General features: G+C 38.1%; 1 protein-coding gene across 1 annotated transcript; it reads left to right on the plus strand.

The window, feature by feature from the left end:
* The first annotated feature begins 2396 nt into the window (after positions 1-2396).
* yrdc (yrdC N(6)-threonylcarbamoyltransferase domain containing) lies at positions 2397-17639 on the plus strand. The gene is made up of 6 exons (XM_039740340.1): positions 2397-2629; positions 4065-4260; positions 5339-5453; positions 5809-5928; positions 11028-11170; positions 16622-17639. The coding sequence occupies exons 1-6, from the start codon at positions 2485-2487 to the stop codon at positions 16686-16688; spliced, it is 786 nt and encodes a 261-aa protein (XP_039596274.1). The 5' UTR covers positions 2397-2484; the 3' UTR covers positions 16689-17639.
* Positions 17640-18057: the final 418 nt, after the last annotated feature.

The raw sequence follows: 18057 nt of genomic DNA on the forward strand, positions 1-18057 counted from the left end.
TTGAATTCTGCCACACCAGACATTTCCAAAACATTTTTGCACCAGTCAAATATTAAAAGTTTTAAATTAACAGAAAATATATCTGTTTGATTAGCAGCAGTAATTGGTTACTAATTAAAAAATTTGTTGGAATGAAAACCTGCAGGCTCTGTAGCCTTCCAGGAGTTTGACACCCCTGACTTTGGGAGTATTCACTCTAGGCATGTTTGTCTCCCCTCCCTAATCCCCCGCTGGCCTGCACTCACACTATGTTTATTGTAACATTCGAAAAGACGTTCTGGGCCCAGGCACACTTTCGTCATCACCATGCGACTTTGTGTAAAGCCCAAACAAAATCCGAACACAGAGTGACAGTATGCAAGTCAAAATGATTTTACTTAGTCTTGAGCCCATTCATTTAAAGGATCCACTAGAAATAAGACATAAAGAAAAGCAAATTTACAATAAGGAAAGGCATCAACCAACAATTTAAAACGTCGACTGAGAAGAATCCGAGCGGGTCCTCCAGTCTGTTAAATCAAAGCATAAAGCTGTTTGTGGAAACGAAGGTCGTAAAGTTACTCAGAACGCTGCTTAATTACATATGTAGGTGTTTAAAGTATAGACATGGAATTACTAGACGCTACATGACCAGCAGCATCGTATGTCAAGGTCGCTGCCATATTGCGAGTGGCACTGCTGTGGAGTGAAGTAATGGGTAAGATGCCTCACGCATGTGCTGCTTGGGATTTTACAAACCGCTGTAAGCTCCAAACCAGATCATGGGGGATTACATTTCATAAGTAAGGCTGAACAATTGTTTTGGTTATATTTGGCCATTAGAAAATACCATTTTATAATCTTAACTTTAGCTACGCCAGACTAAGCTGGCAAAGCTATGCATTTATGTGCTCAAGTGAACCTCCAAACAACATTTTGTCTAAATGTATTTAGTCACTAACTATGTAGATTGTTGTTAGCTGTTAATATTTCTCAAATTTTGAAGGTTTCCCATAGAAATCCACCTCAGGAAGAAGTGGGAGGTAGCCCTTAGACGGGATTTTGAGAAAGCCATCCTGTGATGTGTGCCATGCTAGTTTGGTAACAGATGCTGTACCAGCATCATATGATCAAAGCTACCACTTGCTCACATTAAAAAACAAAGGAGGTTTGATGATTCCTTCTGAGGGTAGAGTCAAGGTGGTCAAAGTAGCTGAGCGTGTTATTTGACAGTTAACATTAGGGCAAGCTGTCAGTGTATCTTTGATCAATCAGTTTGTATTGGCTGAAATTGGTTCAGATGATGTGTTTTTTCTCAAGCCGCAACCATCATTTTATGCTCATGTCTTTAGTTGTATCTGATTTCCACAAACTAAGGCTGCACCATATTGCCAGCCTGAATACTCTCAAATTTCAGGATCTGAGGAAGCGAGAGGAAGTGTAAGTCTGTAGGAGATCAGTGAGGTACTGTAAAGGGGAGCAAGACTGTGGAGAGCTTTACATGTTGGGAGCGGTATTTTTCATTGTATTCAGTAGTGAACAGGGAGCCAGTGAAGTTGAGAGAGAATAGGTGTAATAAGGTCAGTGGATTTTGAACTGGTTATTATCCTGGCAGCAGAATTTTGAAGGAGTTGTAAGCGATGGATACGTTTTTGTGGGTTGCCAGATAGAATAGCATTACAATAATCTATACGTGAGGTGACTCGGGCATTAACCAATACTTCAGTACTGTGTGAGATGAAAGAAGGCAGTCCGAGAAATGTTACTTATATGGGAGGAATTATTTATATATAATAATAATTATTATCATTTAATAATTGCTATTATTAGTGTATAAATGTATATAAATAATTGCATTTAAACAATTCGCCAAAATCAGTTGTATGTAGACGATACTGTTTTAAACGTTAGTGTTTTTTCATCAGAAAACCCGGTTTCCACGTCTACCTGTAAAAGTTTAAATGGCACTTTTGCCACTCACAATATGGCGGATTCGCTGACGTATCGTGTCGACTGGGCAACACAGTGAATGCGGCGTCTGTCTATATATGTCTATGGTTTAAAGCCCGTTTACGAAAAACGAACGGGTGGGGAGAATAACTGATTGAGTCACGGCGTTGTAAAGGCAGTCAACAAAGATATGTTGTAGTTTACAGGAGAATAAACCACTTTCCTCTCTAGTGCATTCTTTAGGCTTTATATAGAAAATCGATACATGCATAGAAAATACTAATTTTAAGTAACAAGTATACTGCAATGTTCTTTTATTCCAATTGTGGTGTCGAACTATTACGAGTCGTCTTCGTAAACTTGATAAACTATGCCAATACATACGATCCCTTACATAGACGCCCGGAAGTGAGACCTCTACTACTGCACGCGCTTCGGCTCCTCCAATCAAAGCGTTTGTGTATAGCACGTGACTCCACAAGTCGCGGCTCTGACTACCGGAGTTACATCATACAGCCATGATGTTGTGAACACGTTCTTTTGAATGAGTACCTTATGCCAGTTTTAATCAGGTTGGCCCATCAATTGGCTGGCGCTATGCGTCCAGAGGTTCAGGTGTGTCCAGGTGTTAAAACGGCAGTGTTTAAGGAAATTAGGGATAAAGTGTTGAGACTGTCGCGAGTGCGTGACGCCGCTCAAGGTAAGCCAACTTGTATCAACTTGAGACGCATTACCGGTATCCTTTTATTACGATGACTGAAGTCTTGTTAATGTGTGTCATAGATGCTGGTTTACTCCGTTAACGATGGGTGTTATAGTGTATATGACTGCTTACAAGTACACGAGGTAATGTGAAGTCATGTTGTGTTAAAACGTTGGTGCCTGCTGGTGTTGATGCTAAGGATGATTTTTTGATGTCAGTTTTATAGTGCCAAATTGTTTGGCAAATATCCTTTAACTCACTTTAAGGACGTATTTTTTTGCTTTCATGTTAAGATGTTTTAGGCAAAAATCGAAAAAGCCTGTAAACTGAATTCTGGTCTTCAGAAAAATTACAAAGTTGTAATGTGTGTGTGTGTGATATCTGCATCATACTAAAAGCAAGTGTTCCCAGCTCACCCAATACTGCTTAGTGTAATGATTTAAAAATGCCCTGCCCTTTACTGTGTAGCAATTGAAGAAATGGACACGCAAGCTGGCGATGTTTGTAGATGATATCAAACTACATGGGAGGGCAGATAATATAGAATCGTTTAAATAGCTGCAGAGGCATGAGGACTTGATATGTCTGGTGCAGATGAATCGCAATGTAAGTAAATGCAGTAGAGTATTGCATGTAGTAAGTAAAATTTTAAATTGAATACACAATGGGAAGTCTGAAACTTGAAAGTACTCCAATTGAGTAGAACTTAAAAATTGTACTGGACTGGGACACTGTCTACGTCCAGATAGCGTACGTAAGTGATGAAGAAAGTTTCGGGTGTTTGTTAATATATCACGAGTTGTCAAGTACAAGCCAAGGGAGGTTATGCCTAAGTTATATAATGCACTAGTGAGGCCTCACCTGGACTACTGTGTTCAGTTTTTGGTGTCAGTATTACAAAAAAGGCCTACAGTAGCAGTGCTGGAGGAAGTCCAGAGAAGAGTGACTAGGCTGATTCTGGTTCTAAGGTATGAGATATGGGGAAAGATTGAAGAAGTTATGTTTAAGCAGATGGTGATTAAGAAGGGATGTGATTGAAGTGTTTAAAATTATGAAAGGGGTTAGTACAAAGGGTCCCAGTTGTTACTTTGCAATAGAAATGAAAACTTGTTAAAGGCAGATTTCAAACAAATGTTAGAAATTGTTTCTTCACACAAAGAACCATGGACACATGGAATACATTATTACCAAGTAAAGTAGAAGACAGTTGAAATTGTGGGAGTTTTTATTACGACTTTAATGTTATTTTGGACAATCAAGATTCGGTTGGCTTGAATGGCCTGTTCTCACAACTTTTCAAGTGTTCTGAAAATGTTTGTGAATTGTTTCCCTGAATTAAAATGCAATCAAACATTTATTCTTAACTTTAATTAAACACTTTGTAGCTCTCTGTTATGAGAAGTACATTTAACATGAAATGCTTTTCTTTTAGAATGGATGGAAGTGCTGCACACTGCTGTTCACTTTTTAAAGCAAGGAGATGTGGTTGGGCTACCAACGGATACGATTTATGGGATTGCTTGCCTCGCCCAAAACACAGAAGCCATCAAAAAGATTTATGAAATTAAAGGAAGAACTGAAAGCAAACCTTTAGCAATCTGTGTGGGTTCCATCCAGCACATATACAAGTAAGATTTAAGTAAATCAATTTTTAACAGCAGAATATGTTATCCAGTCCTTACATATTTATATATTGTTTCACTTTAACATTTATGTTAATTGGGGATTCTAGAGGGCTCTTGTATGAAGTAGTGTGCCCGGGTACAGACTGCTGGACAAGTCTTTTGTGATAGGCTTTGCATCCCCTTGAGCCTGATCTGCATCAAGTGGATCCAGGAACCAAATAAATACAGTATTTAACATTTAAACCAGAATATCTTAAAACCACAGTGGTTTCACACTGTAAACCATTAAGAATCTATAGTTGTAACCATTTACATGTTGTGCATCATCATATAAAATTAACCAACTGTTCATAACCATTCCTTTGATTTTACTGTTTATTAGTTTCTTTTCAAATGACATGCTTCCATTGATGAACTTGGTGCACTCCACAAAAAACGCAGCAGTCAAAAACAAAAACCCAAGCTTTAGGCAAACTACAAAAAACACTATTGAATGCAAAGGCAGCACACAATACTTGTGTGGAAAAGGGCATATATGATTTGGGCCTTTTAATAAATTATGTTTTTAATGAGGCTTAGTAGTATTCCGAAAGAGTATTAAAATAGATAACATAACATAGCATAAGTAGCAAATTGAAAATTTTGATTTTCCACAGAAGCCTACCTTCTTTTTCCCCAAATATTCATTCCTTTCACTAGGTGCTCAGAACAGTGCATCATATATTTCACATGTTAATGTGATTTTTAAAAAAAGTGACACAGTTCTTACTTTGAGTCATTCATTGCTGATAACGCCAGTTTTTTTAATATCTGGAATGATTACCAGATCAAAACATTGATTGCTCAACGTGACACCACTAGATACTAAAGACAGTGAACACTATACTAAAATGAGCATCCTTAAATTCAAATGCTTAAGTTTTTGACATGAAGGATCATTATTTGAAGAGCATGATCTTCTTGAGTTAATTTCATTTAAGCATAAATTACTGTCCTGGCAATGTGCTGATGTCTAAAGTCTTAAAATAATATTTGTGTCAAAGAATACTGAGTTTAAAATCCTAATCTTTTGTGGTTTAAGGTACTGTAAAGTGACTGTTTCTGACCAATTATTAAGAGACCTTCTGCCTGGACCTGTAACCTTAGTCTTTGAAAGATCTGCAACATTGAATCCAGACCTAAATCCCTTCACTCCTGTAAGATATTTACAAACATTACTTTACTCTACTAGAAATGATTGTTGAGATTATTGCATTCAGTTTGTGACACTTTTTTTCCCCCTTGTTTTGTTTGATTTATTATCCTGTTTAGATTATTTGACTGACCTTTTGATGCTGGTTCATATATCTTTTTCACTGCTAAGTGTGACTGCTGGGACTTGAGGGAAAAATATCGTGGTTACATATTCTTAAAATATTGCACAAAAAATAACCCTTGTAGATGTGTTTTTTCATCCATAGAATGGCTAGTTTTAGAATTTGTTTTGGAGGAAAGCTTTGTTTTCATATACTTAAATATATTTGTACATTTAAACCTTTTGTTCCTTCTCAGCTTGTGGGAGTACGCATTCCAGATCATGCTTTTATGCAGATGTTGGCGCAGAAATGTGAAGAACCATTGGCTCTAACAAGTGCAAACCTCAGTTCTCAGTCTAGTACACTCACAGTGGATGTAAGTTTGTGGCTACTTAATAAACATATCTTGTTACTTGTATTGTAGTGACACACTATTAAGTTTTGGGTTGCAATACTGGGAAAAAGAACCATCTAACTGGTAGATGGTGGTATATATCCTGGTGTTTATCTAAATTTTAATTTTTGATTTTTCTCTTATGAGAAGGTCTTCAAACTTAACAAAATACATTTTATTGTCATTGGGGAACAGAACAATTTAAAAAAACAAAACAAAACACATTTTCAAATGTACTGTTTTACCCATACAGAACATTAAAGTAACCCGCTATGGTACTATCTGTATGAAGTAATGATCATAATAATAAGAGGTGGGCATACTGTATATCATACTAGATTGTTTAACCACAGTAAACAGAGGGGATGGAAGCAGCACAACATTCAGTCGCTATGTGCGCCAAGCCCCAATTTTGTTCATGACCCAGTTTATCTTTAGAGCCTTTGTTTATCACAAAGTTATGGATGTGTTTAAATGACTACTATTGTTGAGTTTTTGTTTTTTTTTAAAGCAGCTTATTTATAAGTACTGAAGGCTGCTTAATATGGAGACATGTTTCAGATATGGGTGCAGTATGCTGATGTGTTTCAGCAGATCACAGTTGTTTCTATGAAGAATGCATCATTGGAAGTTGAGCTTTATAGGTGAAAGAGGAGAGGCATGTCCAGAAAATGGTTACATGAGTTAAAAAAAGAAAAGGCTTCTTCTGTTAGTTGTTAAATGCTGTTCGAGGCTAGATGCAGTATCGTCAGAGTTTGTTTTTAATTAGCAAATGATGGTATTAGTCCTTTAAAGTTTAAATCAGTTAGTTTTAAACTTATAGGATTCTGAGGGTGTTAGACTTAAACTGGCTTTTTGATAGCATAATTAAAAATACACATGAATTTTTACTGCTCTGAAAATGCAGTTTATTTTCTTCTTCTTCTTTCGGCTGCTTCCGTTCGGTGTGGCCACAGTGGATCATCTTCTTCCATATCTATCTGTCCTCTGCATCTTGCTCTCTTACACCCATCACCTACATGTCCTCTCTCACCACATCCACAAACCTTCTCTTAGGCCTTCCTCTTCCCTGGCAGCTCTATCCTTACCATCCTTCTCCCAATATACTCGGCATCTCTCCTCTGCACATGTCCAAATCAATGCAATCTTGCCTCTCTGACTTTGTCTCCCAACCGTCCAACTTGAGCTGACCCTCTAATGTACTCCTTTCTAATCCTATCCATCCTTGTCACACCCAATGCAAATCTTAGAATCTTTAACTCTGCCACCTCCAGCTCTGTCTCCTTCTTTCTGGTCAGTCCCATCATCTCCTACCCATGTAACATAGCTGGTCTCACTACTGTCTTGTAGACCTTCCCTTTCACCCTTGCTGATACTATCACAAGTTACTCCTGACACTCTTCTCCACCCACTCCACCCTGCCTGCACTTTTCCCCTCTCTCCCACAATCCCCATTACTCTGTACTGTTGGTCCCAAGTACTTGAACTTATCCACCTTTGCCAGCTCTACTCCTTGCATCCCCACCATTCCATTAACCTCCCTCTCATTTACACACATGTATTCTGTTTTATTCCTACTGACCTGCATCCCTCTCCTCTCTAGAGCATATCTCCACCTCTCCAGGGTCTCCTCAACGTGCTCTCTACTATCACTACAGAACACAATGTCATCAGCAAACATCATAGTTCTGTCTAATCTCATCTGTCAACCTGTCCATCACCATTGCAAATAAGAAAGGGCTCAGAGCCAATCCGTGATGTAATCCTACCTCCCACCTCCACCTTGAAAGCATTCATCACTCCTACTGCAGACCTCACCACGGTCACACTTTCCTCATACATATCCTGTACAACTCTTACATACTTCTGCTACTCCTGACTTCCTCATATAATACCACAACTCCTCTCGATGTACCCTGTCATATGCTTTCTTCAGGTCCACAAAGATGCAATGCAACTCCTTCTGGCCTTCTCTAAACTTCTCCATCAACATCCTCAGAGCAAACATTGCATCTGTGGTGCTCTTTCTTGGCATGAAACCGTACTGCTGCTCACAAATCATCACCTCACTTCTTAACCTAGCTTCCACTACTCTTTCCCATAACTTCATGCTGTGGCTCATCAATTTTATTCACCTGTAGTTACTATAGTCCTGCACATCCCCCTTATTCTTAAATATCGGCACCAGTACATTTCTTCTCCACTCCTCAGGCATTCTCTCACTTTACAAGATTCCATTGAACAATCTGGTTTAAAAACTCCACTGCTGTCTCTACTAAACACCTCCATGCTTCCACAGGTATGTCATCTGGACCAACAGCCTTTCCATTTTTGATCCTCTTCATAGCTGTCCTTACTTCCTCCTTGCTAATCCGTTGCACTTCCTGATTCACTATCTCCACATCATCCAACCTCTTCTCTCTCTCGTTCTCTTCATTCATCAGCCTCTGAAAGTACTCTTTCCATCTGCTCAACACACTTTCCTCGCTTGTGAGTACGTTGCCATCTTTATCCTTTATTACCCTAACCAGCTGCACATCTTTCCCAGCTCAGTCCCTCTGTCTAGCCAATCGGTACAGGTCCTTTTTTCCCTCCTTAGTGTCCAACCTCTCATACAACTCATCATACGCCTTTTCTTTAGCCTTCGCCACCTCTCTCTTCACCTTGTGTCTTATCTCCTTGTACTCCTGTCTACTTTCTGCATCTCTCTGACTATCCCACTTCTTCTTTGCCATCCTCTTCTTCTGTATACTCTCCTGTACCTCCCCATTCCACTACCAGGTTTCCTTTTCCTCATTCCTTTGTCCAGATGTCACGCCAAGCACCCTTCTTGCTGACACCCTTGCTACATCTGTAGTGAAATGCAGTAATAAATGCAGTTTATTTTACTTTACTGTATATAACTTTTTAAACATTTGTGTGTTTATCTGGTGGCTTTTATCCAGTGATTTGTTAGCCCTTAGATAATATTTATAGATTGTTCCTGGTTATATTTGTTAGTTTTAATTCCCTAACCTCATATTTTAATTTCCAAGCTTGTTGGTGCTCTTTCTAATCTGTTAAGTGTTTTAAGATAACTTCAAGTATATAGTGGTTTAGAAATTCAGCCATTCATATATTAGTTTTTTGGCTGCAGTTTTCTTTATTTCCATCTACATAATCAAAAGCAGATATGGGAACAATGGGGTTTCTGGAAAAACATATTTAAAAGTAATATAATTTGAGCAGGACGCATTGTGCCACTGTTGATAATGCATCTGCCTCTTGCGTCCAGTGTCTTGGGTTTGAATTTTTTTCTTGATCCTTCTGTAAATTTCACGCAGTTTGCTTGTGTGTGCAGAGGTTTTCCTTCAGATATTGGGTTTTCATCCTACATCTTCAAAGACAAGCAAGGAAGGTTAACTGACCATTTCAAGTTGGCTTGTTTGAGTGAAGGTGTGAATATATATGTGAGTGGGACCTGCAGTGGACTTATACACCTGCCAAGTTGGTTCAGGGATGAGCATTGTGAATTTCATTAACATTATGGAACAGTGGCAGCCAGAAGGAAAGGTGTACATTCTATGTTTTCTCACATTCAAGAATAATGCTTTTGTGGACATGCATTTCAAAGCTGTATTTTGCATACACCATAGCAACAGAATTAGTAATTAATGCATACTTGGACAGGGATGTAACTTTGTTTCCAGCAGTCAGCTACCTGCCTGTGTAAAATTGTGCTATCAACTTAATTTCATTAGTGGTATGGATTGCATCATTCTAGTTCCATAAGTATGCCAGATTCTAGAAGAATAGCCTCCATCATTGTCTTAATGGAAAATAATGAATGGCTAGCTATTGACATTTTGTGCCTGAACAGCAAGGGCCACGTCTGGTTGAAAACATGCATGCAGAAAGTCAAATGTCTGCTCTGGATGCTCGTATCATTATAGTGTAGTGTATAAGTCAGTGATATGTGATATGTAGAAAACATTTTAAAATATTTTAGTACTTCTTACATGCATAATTTTCAGATGTTATCTGTATTTCAAAGCAGAGACTCTGTTTTTATTGATCATTTGCAGAGGCAATCTTCTCCCCACAGAAAACAAACTGAAAAAAAAGAGCAGATTCACTTGGGGGAGAACACTGTACAACTGACAAATTGTAGTTTTTCTCCCATAACAACACATTTATTCTGAAGTAGTTTTCATGGTTGTTTACTTGATAACATTTTTGCTAATTGTTGTCTTTTTATGTTGTGATGTTTTGTTGTATGTGTAGTATTTACTGTATTAAGCTGTGCTGTATTTTGTTGTACTAGGCTTAATTTATTAATACATTTTACTTTTTTTCATTGAAAATGCCTTGTATTCTGTGCTACCCAATTTAGCTCTGGCTTCCTGCAGTCCTGTATTGTAAAAATCCGTGTAAAAGAAGGATTGATGCGTGAGATGTCGGTGTGGTTTTCTCCATTTACTAATTGTTTGGTATACAGTATAAGCATCATAGTAGGTTTGACATTAACAATTGTTTTTTTCTCAGAATATTAAACAAAATAATATTAACCAAACATTCTATTAATCCTGAATTGTGAATTCAGTCTATCTTAAGAATTTACTCAATCTGTGCATATCATTCTTGCACATCATTTTATTATCTCGTTGTACAATCTGCTGAGACCAATTTAGGATTGCAGTATGCTAGAGTTTATGCCAGCAGAACTGGGTTTAAGGCAGGAAACGGACTGGTGTCCTGTCTAGTGGTATTACCAGCTCCACTCGCATATGCACTCATACACACACAGGCTCCAATTCAGAATTGTCTGTAAACTTAATCAATTTGTCTTTGGAGATGCAGAAGGAATAGTACAGTACTAAGAGAAACATCCATGCAGATTAGGGGACAACATCTGTGCACAGAATTCAAACCAAGGATGCTAGGTCCATAAGGCAGCAGTAGTCAATACACTGTCGTTCTTGCATAAAAATCTTTTTGTGTGGGTAAAAGTAGGTGTTTGTAATTTTGTGTAGTTATGTAATTTAAGAAACCAAATAAGGTACTATAACATGTTTTTTAATTTTCTTTGGTTTGTTTTAAAGGAATTTTGTAACCTCTGGCCTCAGCTAGCCGTTGTTATTGACGGTGGACCAATTGGTGACAGAATGAGCCCCTTGTGTCGTTTAGGTTCAACGGTGATAGATTTAGCTACACCTGGGAAATACAGCATCATAAGACCTGGATGGTAGGTGTTGTGTTTTTTTTTTTTTTTTAAACCAAAAAATTTACCACAATGTACTCTAAAAATATGTATAATCTGTAGTGAACAGTATAATACAGTACAATTTGTTCTTAATGTGTTATTTACACCTAAAATACAATCCTCCATCTGCTTTAGTTCAGTAGAACAGCATTTTATGAAACATTAACATTTGTTGCTCCAAGGAGATGCCTTTCTGTTTGTTTATGTATTTTCCTTGTATAAAGTACAAATATTCATGCAGTGTATAGTAAATAGAAATTTTGTTGATGCTAGTTTCAGTAGCTTTTAAGCATCAGAAATTATTCCCACTTTACATGTTTGTGCACTGATTTTGTTTGTAGTGAAAAACAGTTATTGTAGAACACATTATATGCTTTATGAAGTGTGCCTGAATAAAAAAACAATAAATGGCACAAGGCACTTAAAAATATGAGACTAATGCCTGTTGGAAGTAGGAATAAAAGCCATTGTGAAATCTTTGTTAGACTTGAATTATCCCAAGTCACAGGATGTTTAGGCAGCAGTGTGTCTATAACTTAAATGAGAAAAGATTTGAAGCAGTTACAAGCTAGAATAAAATCTGTTCTCTTTGTCACAAATATAGTAAGAAACTTGCTTAAAATTAATTTGGTGCTCTTACCCAAAGAAAAGCTTACAAATCTAAATATTCTAAATTCCATAAATGTGATTCATTGGTACCAACTGAGGAAAATGTTCCTGTACCTTTTTTTTTTGTGAAGGAAGCTTCATGCAGAATAGCATACTGTATATTAAAAGCTGTGTTGCGATCGGCTGGGGGCTTATGCCCAGCCGGGATGCCTGGATGGACCGGGAGAGGGATTATGCCTTCCCTGGGCCTCTAGAGGGCAGCCACCCTGGTCTGTATGGCGCCACTGGTACCAAGCATGGAAGCTAAACCCAATTGAGGCCCGTGGCCACCACAAGACGGCGCCCGGAGGATTGAGGAGCCCTGGCTGTTGGCACTTCTTCCACACCTGGAAGTGCTGCTGGAAGGAATACCAGGGACACACTGAGTGCTTTCGGGTGTCCATGCGGCACTTCCGCCACACCAGGTGTCATTTACCACATCTCTCTTGGTGTTGCTATGATTGTTTAAATATCAAGAGTCAAGTGTGTTATAGCGGGTCTGCGGCTTCCGAAAAAAAGGGTCGGGTTTTTAAATCCTTATAGCCGTGTCGTTCTCTGTGGGCGCGATTGCACGAAAGCGGGGAGTTAATGAGGTAATTGGAGTGAGTCACAGCTGCACGTGTGGGTGCGGTCATTCTTGTTTGCCTCATTGGCTTCCTATGTTGTGTAATTAAGACGCTGCACCCACAGAGGCAGCTGGGTGTGGGTATATATAGATGGATGGAGACGAGAGAGATATAAATCGTGGGAGAGAAATGGAAGGAGGTAGAAAGATATATGGAGGAGAAGGAGGTTAAAGGACAGCAATGGCAGTCTAGGCTGTATGATCTGGCCACCTGAAAAGAGAGAGACAGAACGAGCTTGGGCCCCGCGAAGGAGCATTAGATGTAGGCGCTCTTGGGGCTAGTTCGTCCCACTGACAATTAGCAAATGGGGTGAGCAGAGAGATGTCCTCCCGAGGGATCTGAGGAGCGACTTCAGGTGCGCGAAAGATAAAGAGAGGAGAGCCAACCTCAACGGTCTGGCAGTGACGTCCTTTAGGAGGCCAAGACGGAGGTTGACTGAAGGAACTCGTGGCTTTTGGGGCTCCGCCGGCTGAGAGAGCAATGGGTGAGCCAGGGGGAAAGAAAGACGGAGATGGGCCAGAGAGTAATGAGTGAGAGAGACTGCGTATTAACCTCTGATTATAAAGGATTTACAGTGGGTACAGAAAGTATTCAGACCCCCTTCAATTTTTCACTCTTTGTTATATTGCAGCCATTTGCTAAAATCATTTAAATTAATTTTTTCCCTCATTAATGTACACACAGCACCCCATATTGACAGACAAAAAAAAGAATTTTTGAAATTGTTGCAGATTTATTAAAAAAGAAAAACTGAAATAGTTCTATCTTGGAGTTTGCTAAAAGACACTTGAAGGACTCTGAGATGGTGAGAAATAAGATTCTCTGGTCTGATGAGACCAAGATAGAACTTTTTGGCCTTAATTCTAAGCGGTATGTGTGGAGACAACCAGGCACTGCTCATCGCTTGTCCAATACAGTCCCCACAGTGAAGCATGGCGGTGGCAGCATCATGCTGCAGGAACAGGACGACTGGTTGCAATCGAGGGAAAGATGAATGCGGCCAAGTACAGGGATATCCTGGACAAAAGTGCTGAGGACCTCAGATTGGACCGAAGGTTTACCTTCCAACAAGACAATGACTCTAAGCACACAGCTAAAATAACAAAGGAGTGGCTTCACAACAACTCTGTGACTGTTCTTGAATGGCCCAGCCAGAGCCCTGACTTAAACCCAATTGAGCATCTCTGGAGAGACCTAAAAATGGCTGTCCACCAACGTTTACCATCCAATCTGACAGAACTGAAGAGGATCCCCAAATCCAGGTGTGAAAAACTTGTTGCATCTTTCCCAAGAAGACTCATAGCTGTATTAGCTCAAAATGGTGCTTCTACTAAATACTGAGCAAAGGGTCTGAATACTTAGGACCATGTGATATTTCAGTTTTTCTTTTTTAATACATCTGCAACAATTTCAAAAATTATTATTTTTTGTCTGTCAGTATGGGGTGCTGTGTGTACATTAATGAGGGAAAAAATTTATTTAAATGATTTTAGCAAATGGCTGCAATATAACAAAGAGTGAAAAATTGAAGGGGGTCTGAATACTTTCCGTACCCACTGTATTTATTGATGGTTTTTAGCCCCACTGGAACTTTTATGGATTTATTTATTGGAACTTGTTGCACTGTACTTTTTGTTTTTAATTGTTTTAAATAAAAGCACTTTTTCACTTTTGGAAATATCCCCTGGCTTCATGAGAGATTTGTCCCCTTTTGTCAGCTCATCTCGTAGACATTACCGATGTTGTAGGATTCAAGGGCTCCCGAACAGCCGCTAGGAGCATGGAGCTGAACCCGCATCGTCACATGAAGTTCCTTTGTGTCTTGGTATAGAGTCAGTACAGGTGCTGCATAGTATCCTATAAAGCTTTCAGACCAAGCATTTTGCATCTGGTCCATTAGTTAGGTGGTGCTTCATGGAGGAGGTGTAGTGGGCTGTAGTTGGTGTATTGGAATGTGCCACTTATCCTGTAATGGAGACCAGTAAAGGCTACCATTATGGTCCTGTCTTCAACTTCATGAAACATCAGAGGTGATCAGCTCTACTAGGTGATAATGCCCTATGCCCATTAGCCATCTTTTCTAGGAATGTTTCATTTGAGAATATTACTCTTTTGTCTGCCTTGTACTTGCATGTGAATTTGGCTATAATTAGTTCCAATGAAGTTGTCGCTTATTGCTGAAGATCAACCAATGTCACTTCATCAAAGGCCACTTGGCTTGTGTCTGCCACAAGCAAGGACATAGGTAGCAATGGCATGTGATCAGTACCTTACTTCATAATTGGTGAAGGGTGCCACATCTCTGTGTGTGGTGGAAAGCAGTAAAATGGTGGTTGTGTTACCCTGATGTATGTTTTGTTAGTCCCACAGAAGTTTTGCTTATTTTTTCTTGCTAGATTCAACCTGACTAGCAACAAACTCAAGCCGTCATCGCCTACATAACCCACTGTCACATCCACAGTGCTTAATGTTTTCGAGCAGCACGATGGATTTCCAAAATATAACCGTTTTGGATTCATAAAAATATTCATTGACTGTTATGCATCTTATGAAAGTGCCAAGAACAAAGTTAAAAGCAACAGTGCAGGTTTTTGATTTCAATGTGTATTAATTAATTGTATAACTGTATCCCTGCAGTAACTACTGTATGTAAGCAGGGTAAGCTGCTAATCAGCTTCTTTCTGTGAGAGTTCTGTGAGCACAATTCAAAGTGTCTGCTCGATACTTGTTGGTTAAGGCAGGTGAAGAGAAGTGCAGTTAGATACATTTTTGAAAAGTAAGTGGCATTGGACTTCACTAAAGTAAAAGCAGAGTGTATGGCATGTATCGTGTGTGTGTGTGTGTGTTTCTGGTTGGGCAAAACAAGGTATGTGGATCACATACACAAAGTAGTCATGTGAAAAGTAAGTACACCCCATTAAATTTTTTTTTTTTTTAAATACATCTACATACCAAGATTTGATCTTCATTTAAACTGTATCTATAGAAAAAGGTGATGTAATTTTATAAAAAAAAAGAATAATAATGAAAATTTGGATTTACAATATATTATTCAATGGAAAATAAGCAGAAATATAATTTCCTTCAGTGGAAAAAGAAAGTACATCTTTGGCTGTAATATCTGATATTGCCCCCTTTGGTAGAAGCAACCTCATGTAGCTGTTTCCTGTAACTGTGACATCGACTGGGAAAAGTTCTTCCCACTCTTCCACGCAAAATTTTTCTAGCTGTGCAGTGCTTAAAAAACACCTTGGATGCACATCCCATTTCAAATCTCAATACAACATCTAAATGGGTTTCAAATCTGGGCTTTGATTTGGCCATTCCAGAACTTTTAATTTCTTTCTTTTTGTTCCATCCTTCATGGATTTACTTGCATGTTTAGGGTCATTGTCATGTTGCAATGTTTGAAGCTTGCAGGTATGAAGCCTTCATTTGAGCTTAAATCCTCTGACACTTGGTCTCTCATTATCCTCAAACACCCAAGAAGATTTCAAAATGGATTATATGAGGATGACCTGCCTAGTCCCTGATGCAGCAAAGTATCCCTAAACCATAACATTCTCACCTTCATTCTTTACAGTTGGTATCAGGTTCTTCTAGTCAAATGCTATATTTGGTTTTTGTCAAAAATTATTCTGGTACCATGCACTAACATTTCTTTCTGTCTCAGAGCACACTGTTTCAGAAGTCATGGTCTTTACCTAGGTGTTCATGGGTAAACTTTGATCTTTCCCTAATTCTATTTCTGCACAGCAACGGTTTTCTCCTGGTATATCTTCCATGTAGATTTAATTTGTACAGCCTCTTTCTAATGGTATTCTCATGCACTTTGACATCAACAGTGGCAAAAGCTACCTGTAGGTCCCATGATGAATTTCTGGGGTTTTATAGGTCAAAGGTTTCTGGGAGTCCTGGACAGGTCTCTACACACTTCAGATGGGATCCCTTTTATTTTGTTCCTTATTCATTTGTTTATGCTGAAAGCCATATGTCTTCCACAGAGACAGAATAAGTAGCATTGCCACCTCACACTTTAATATTACTGTATACACCAAAAATAAAAGTTTTAAATCTTCTCCAAAATTAGTTTTGGTCAGTTGCCCTTGCATGTGTGATATTTACTAATGAATGCATTTTTTTTTTCTCTCTCTTGCAGTGCTTTTACACCTACAGTTGAAATCCTTGAGAAGCACAGTCTCTCGTTATCAACTTCAGATCCATGAATGTTTTTGCATGTAGCAAATACACTTCCAGAGACAAGTACATCTTTACTGGTTACTTGCAGGGGTACTATACCTCTTTAGGCAGAAATATGCTTAAGTGAAGTGTAATAAATCTATATAAAAGTGATATGTTGGATCTGCAGAGGTGAAGAATCCTGATATGCTTGAATTTTTACATAAAATTCCTGCTAATTTATCATTGTTTTGCTGTTTTATAATAGTTGTTTAATTTACTTTTCTTGTATAGATAAAATGGTTAAATTCAGTCAATATATTATTTATGTAAAAAGAAAAATCTTTAAGTAGAGTGTTAGAAAAAAAGCTTGGGAATAATGCTTTTATGCCATCAGAATTTTCAAAGTTACTAACATATACTACAAACATATACAGTATATGTGCATATTGTTTATTAAAATGTTTGAGTGTATATATACTGTATATAACTTCTAATCTTGTATGGATACTTTCTGTTTATATAAGTTCTACAGCACTTGGAGACCTTTGCCCATTGAATTGGTAAGACTTTAATAACCTATAGTTGATACATTAATTGAATTAGGCACGCCACTCACTTGTTACTCAGTGTTTTAAGTAACAGTTAAGAAGGAATTCAAAAGTTAAACAAATACATAATTTCCATGTTTGCGGCATGAATAAAACTGATTATAGTAGCTGATTCCTTATTTAGAGAGATTAGAAGAAAGCACTAAATTTTTCAGCTATCAGATTTGACTGCACATCTTTTAGGTGAATATAATGGACTTCTCACTTTTGGACCTCTTTCAGTGCTGGGTATAGAGTTGAATTTTACCAGATTGCTTTTTAATTTATACTTACAAACTGTAAATTTAATTTCATAATGAAGCATATGCATGATTTTGATGTTTAATTTCAAATGTAAAGGTATTTTTATTTGGGTTTATTAAAGCCTTTTCAAGCTGTTTTTCAGAACTTTTGTTTTACTTTGCATATGTTCAACACACCATGATTAAATATAATTATTTTATGTTATACTGGTACAAAAACTTGGTTTATATATTAAAAGAATATTTCAGACTTACTCAGCTAAAATATGTACTACATATTATAATGGTAATTTTCTTGTATTTTTTCCTTTATAGATGTATGGAACTTTTTTCAGTTAGTTTTTCTGTCTCCGATACAAGACGATAGTTTACTCTGCTTTCTTTTAGTGGCTATGATTTTTATGCCTGTCCACGTTTCAACTCTCTTGACCGTTTTGTAGACTGAAAGCATGTGTCCTTTCTGAAGTGGATCAGTGATGATGAGCAACAACTATAAAAGTATGCTTTAAATGGGCATGGTATTTTGATCGTTGCTAATGTCTCAGAGATTCAACATCCTCGAT

Source organism: Polypterus senegalus, chromosome 17 (genome assembly GCF_016835505.1).
Source record: "Polypterus senegalus isolate Bchr_013 chromosome 17, ASM1683550v1, whole genome shotgun sequence".
Lineage (NCBI taxonomy): Eukaryota > Metazoa > Chordata > Cladistia > Polypteriformes > Polypteridae > Polypterus > Polypterus senegalus.

Excerpts from the sequence above, each read along its gene's own strand:
- yrdc (XM_039740340.1), top strand. The coding sequence starts at position 2,485 with ATGCCAGTTTTAATCAGGTTGGCCCATCAATTGGCTGGCGCTATGCGT. Across the intron at positions 2,630-4,064 it reads AGTGCGTGACGCCGCTCAAG|AATGGATGGAAGTGCTGCAC; the intron begins GTAAGCCAACTT and ends CTTTTCTTTTAG. Across the intron at positions 11,171-16,621 it reads AGCATCATAAGACCTGGATG|TGCTTTTACACCTACAGTTG; the intron begins GTAGGTGTTGTG and ends TCTCTCTTGCAG.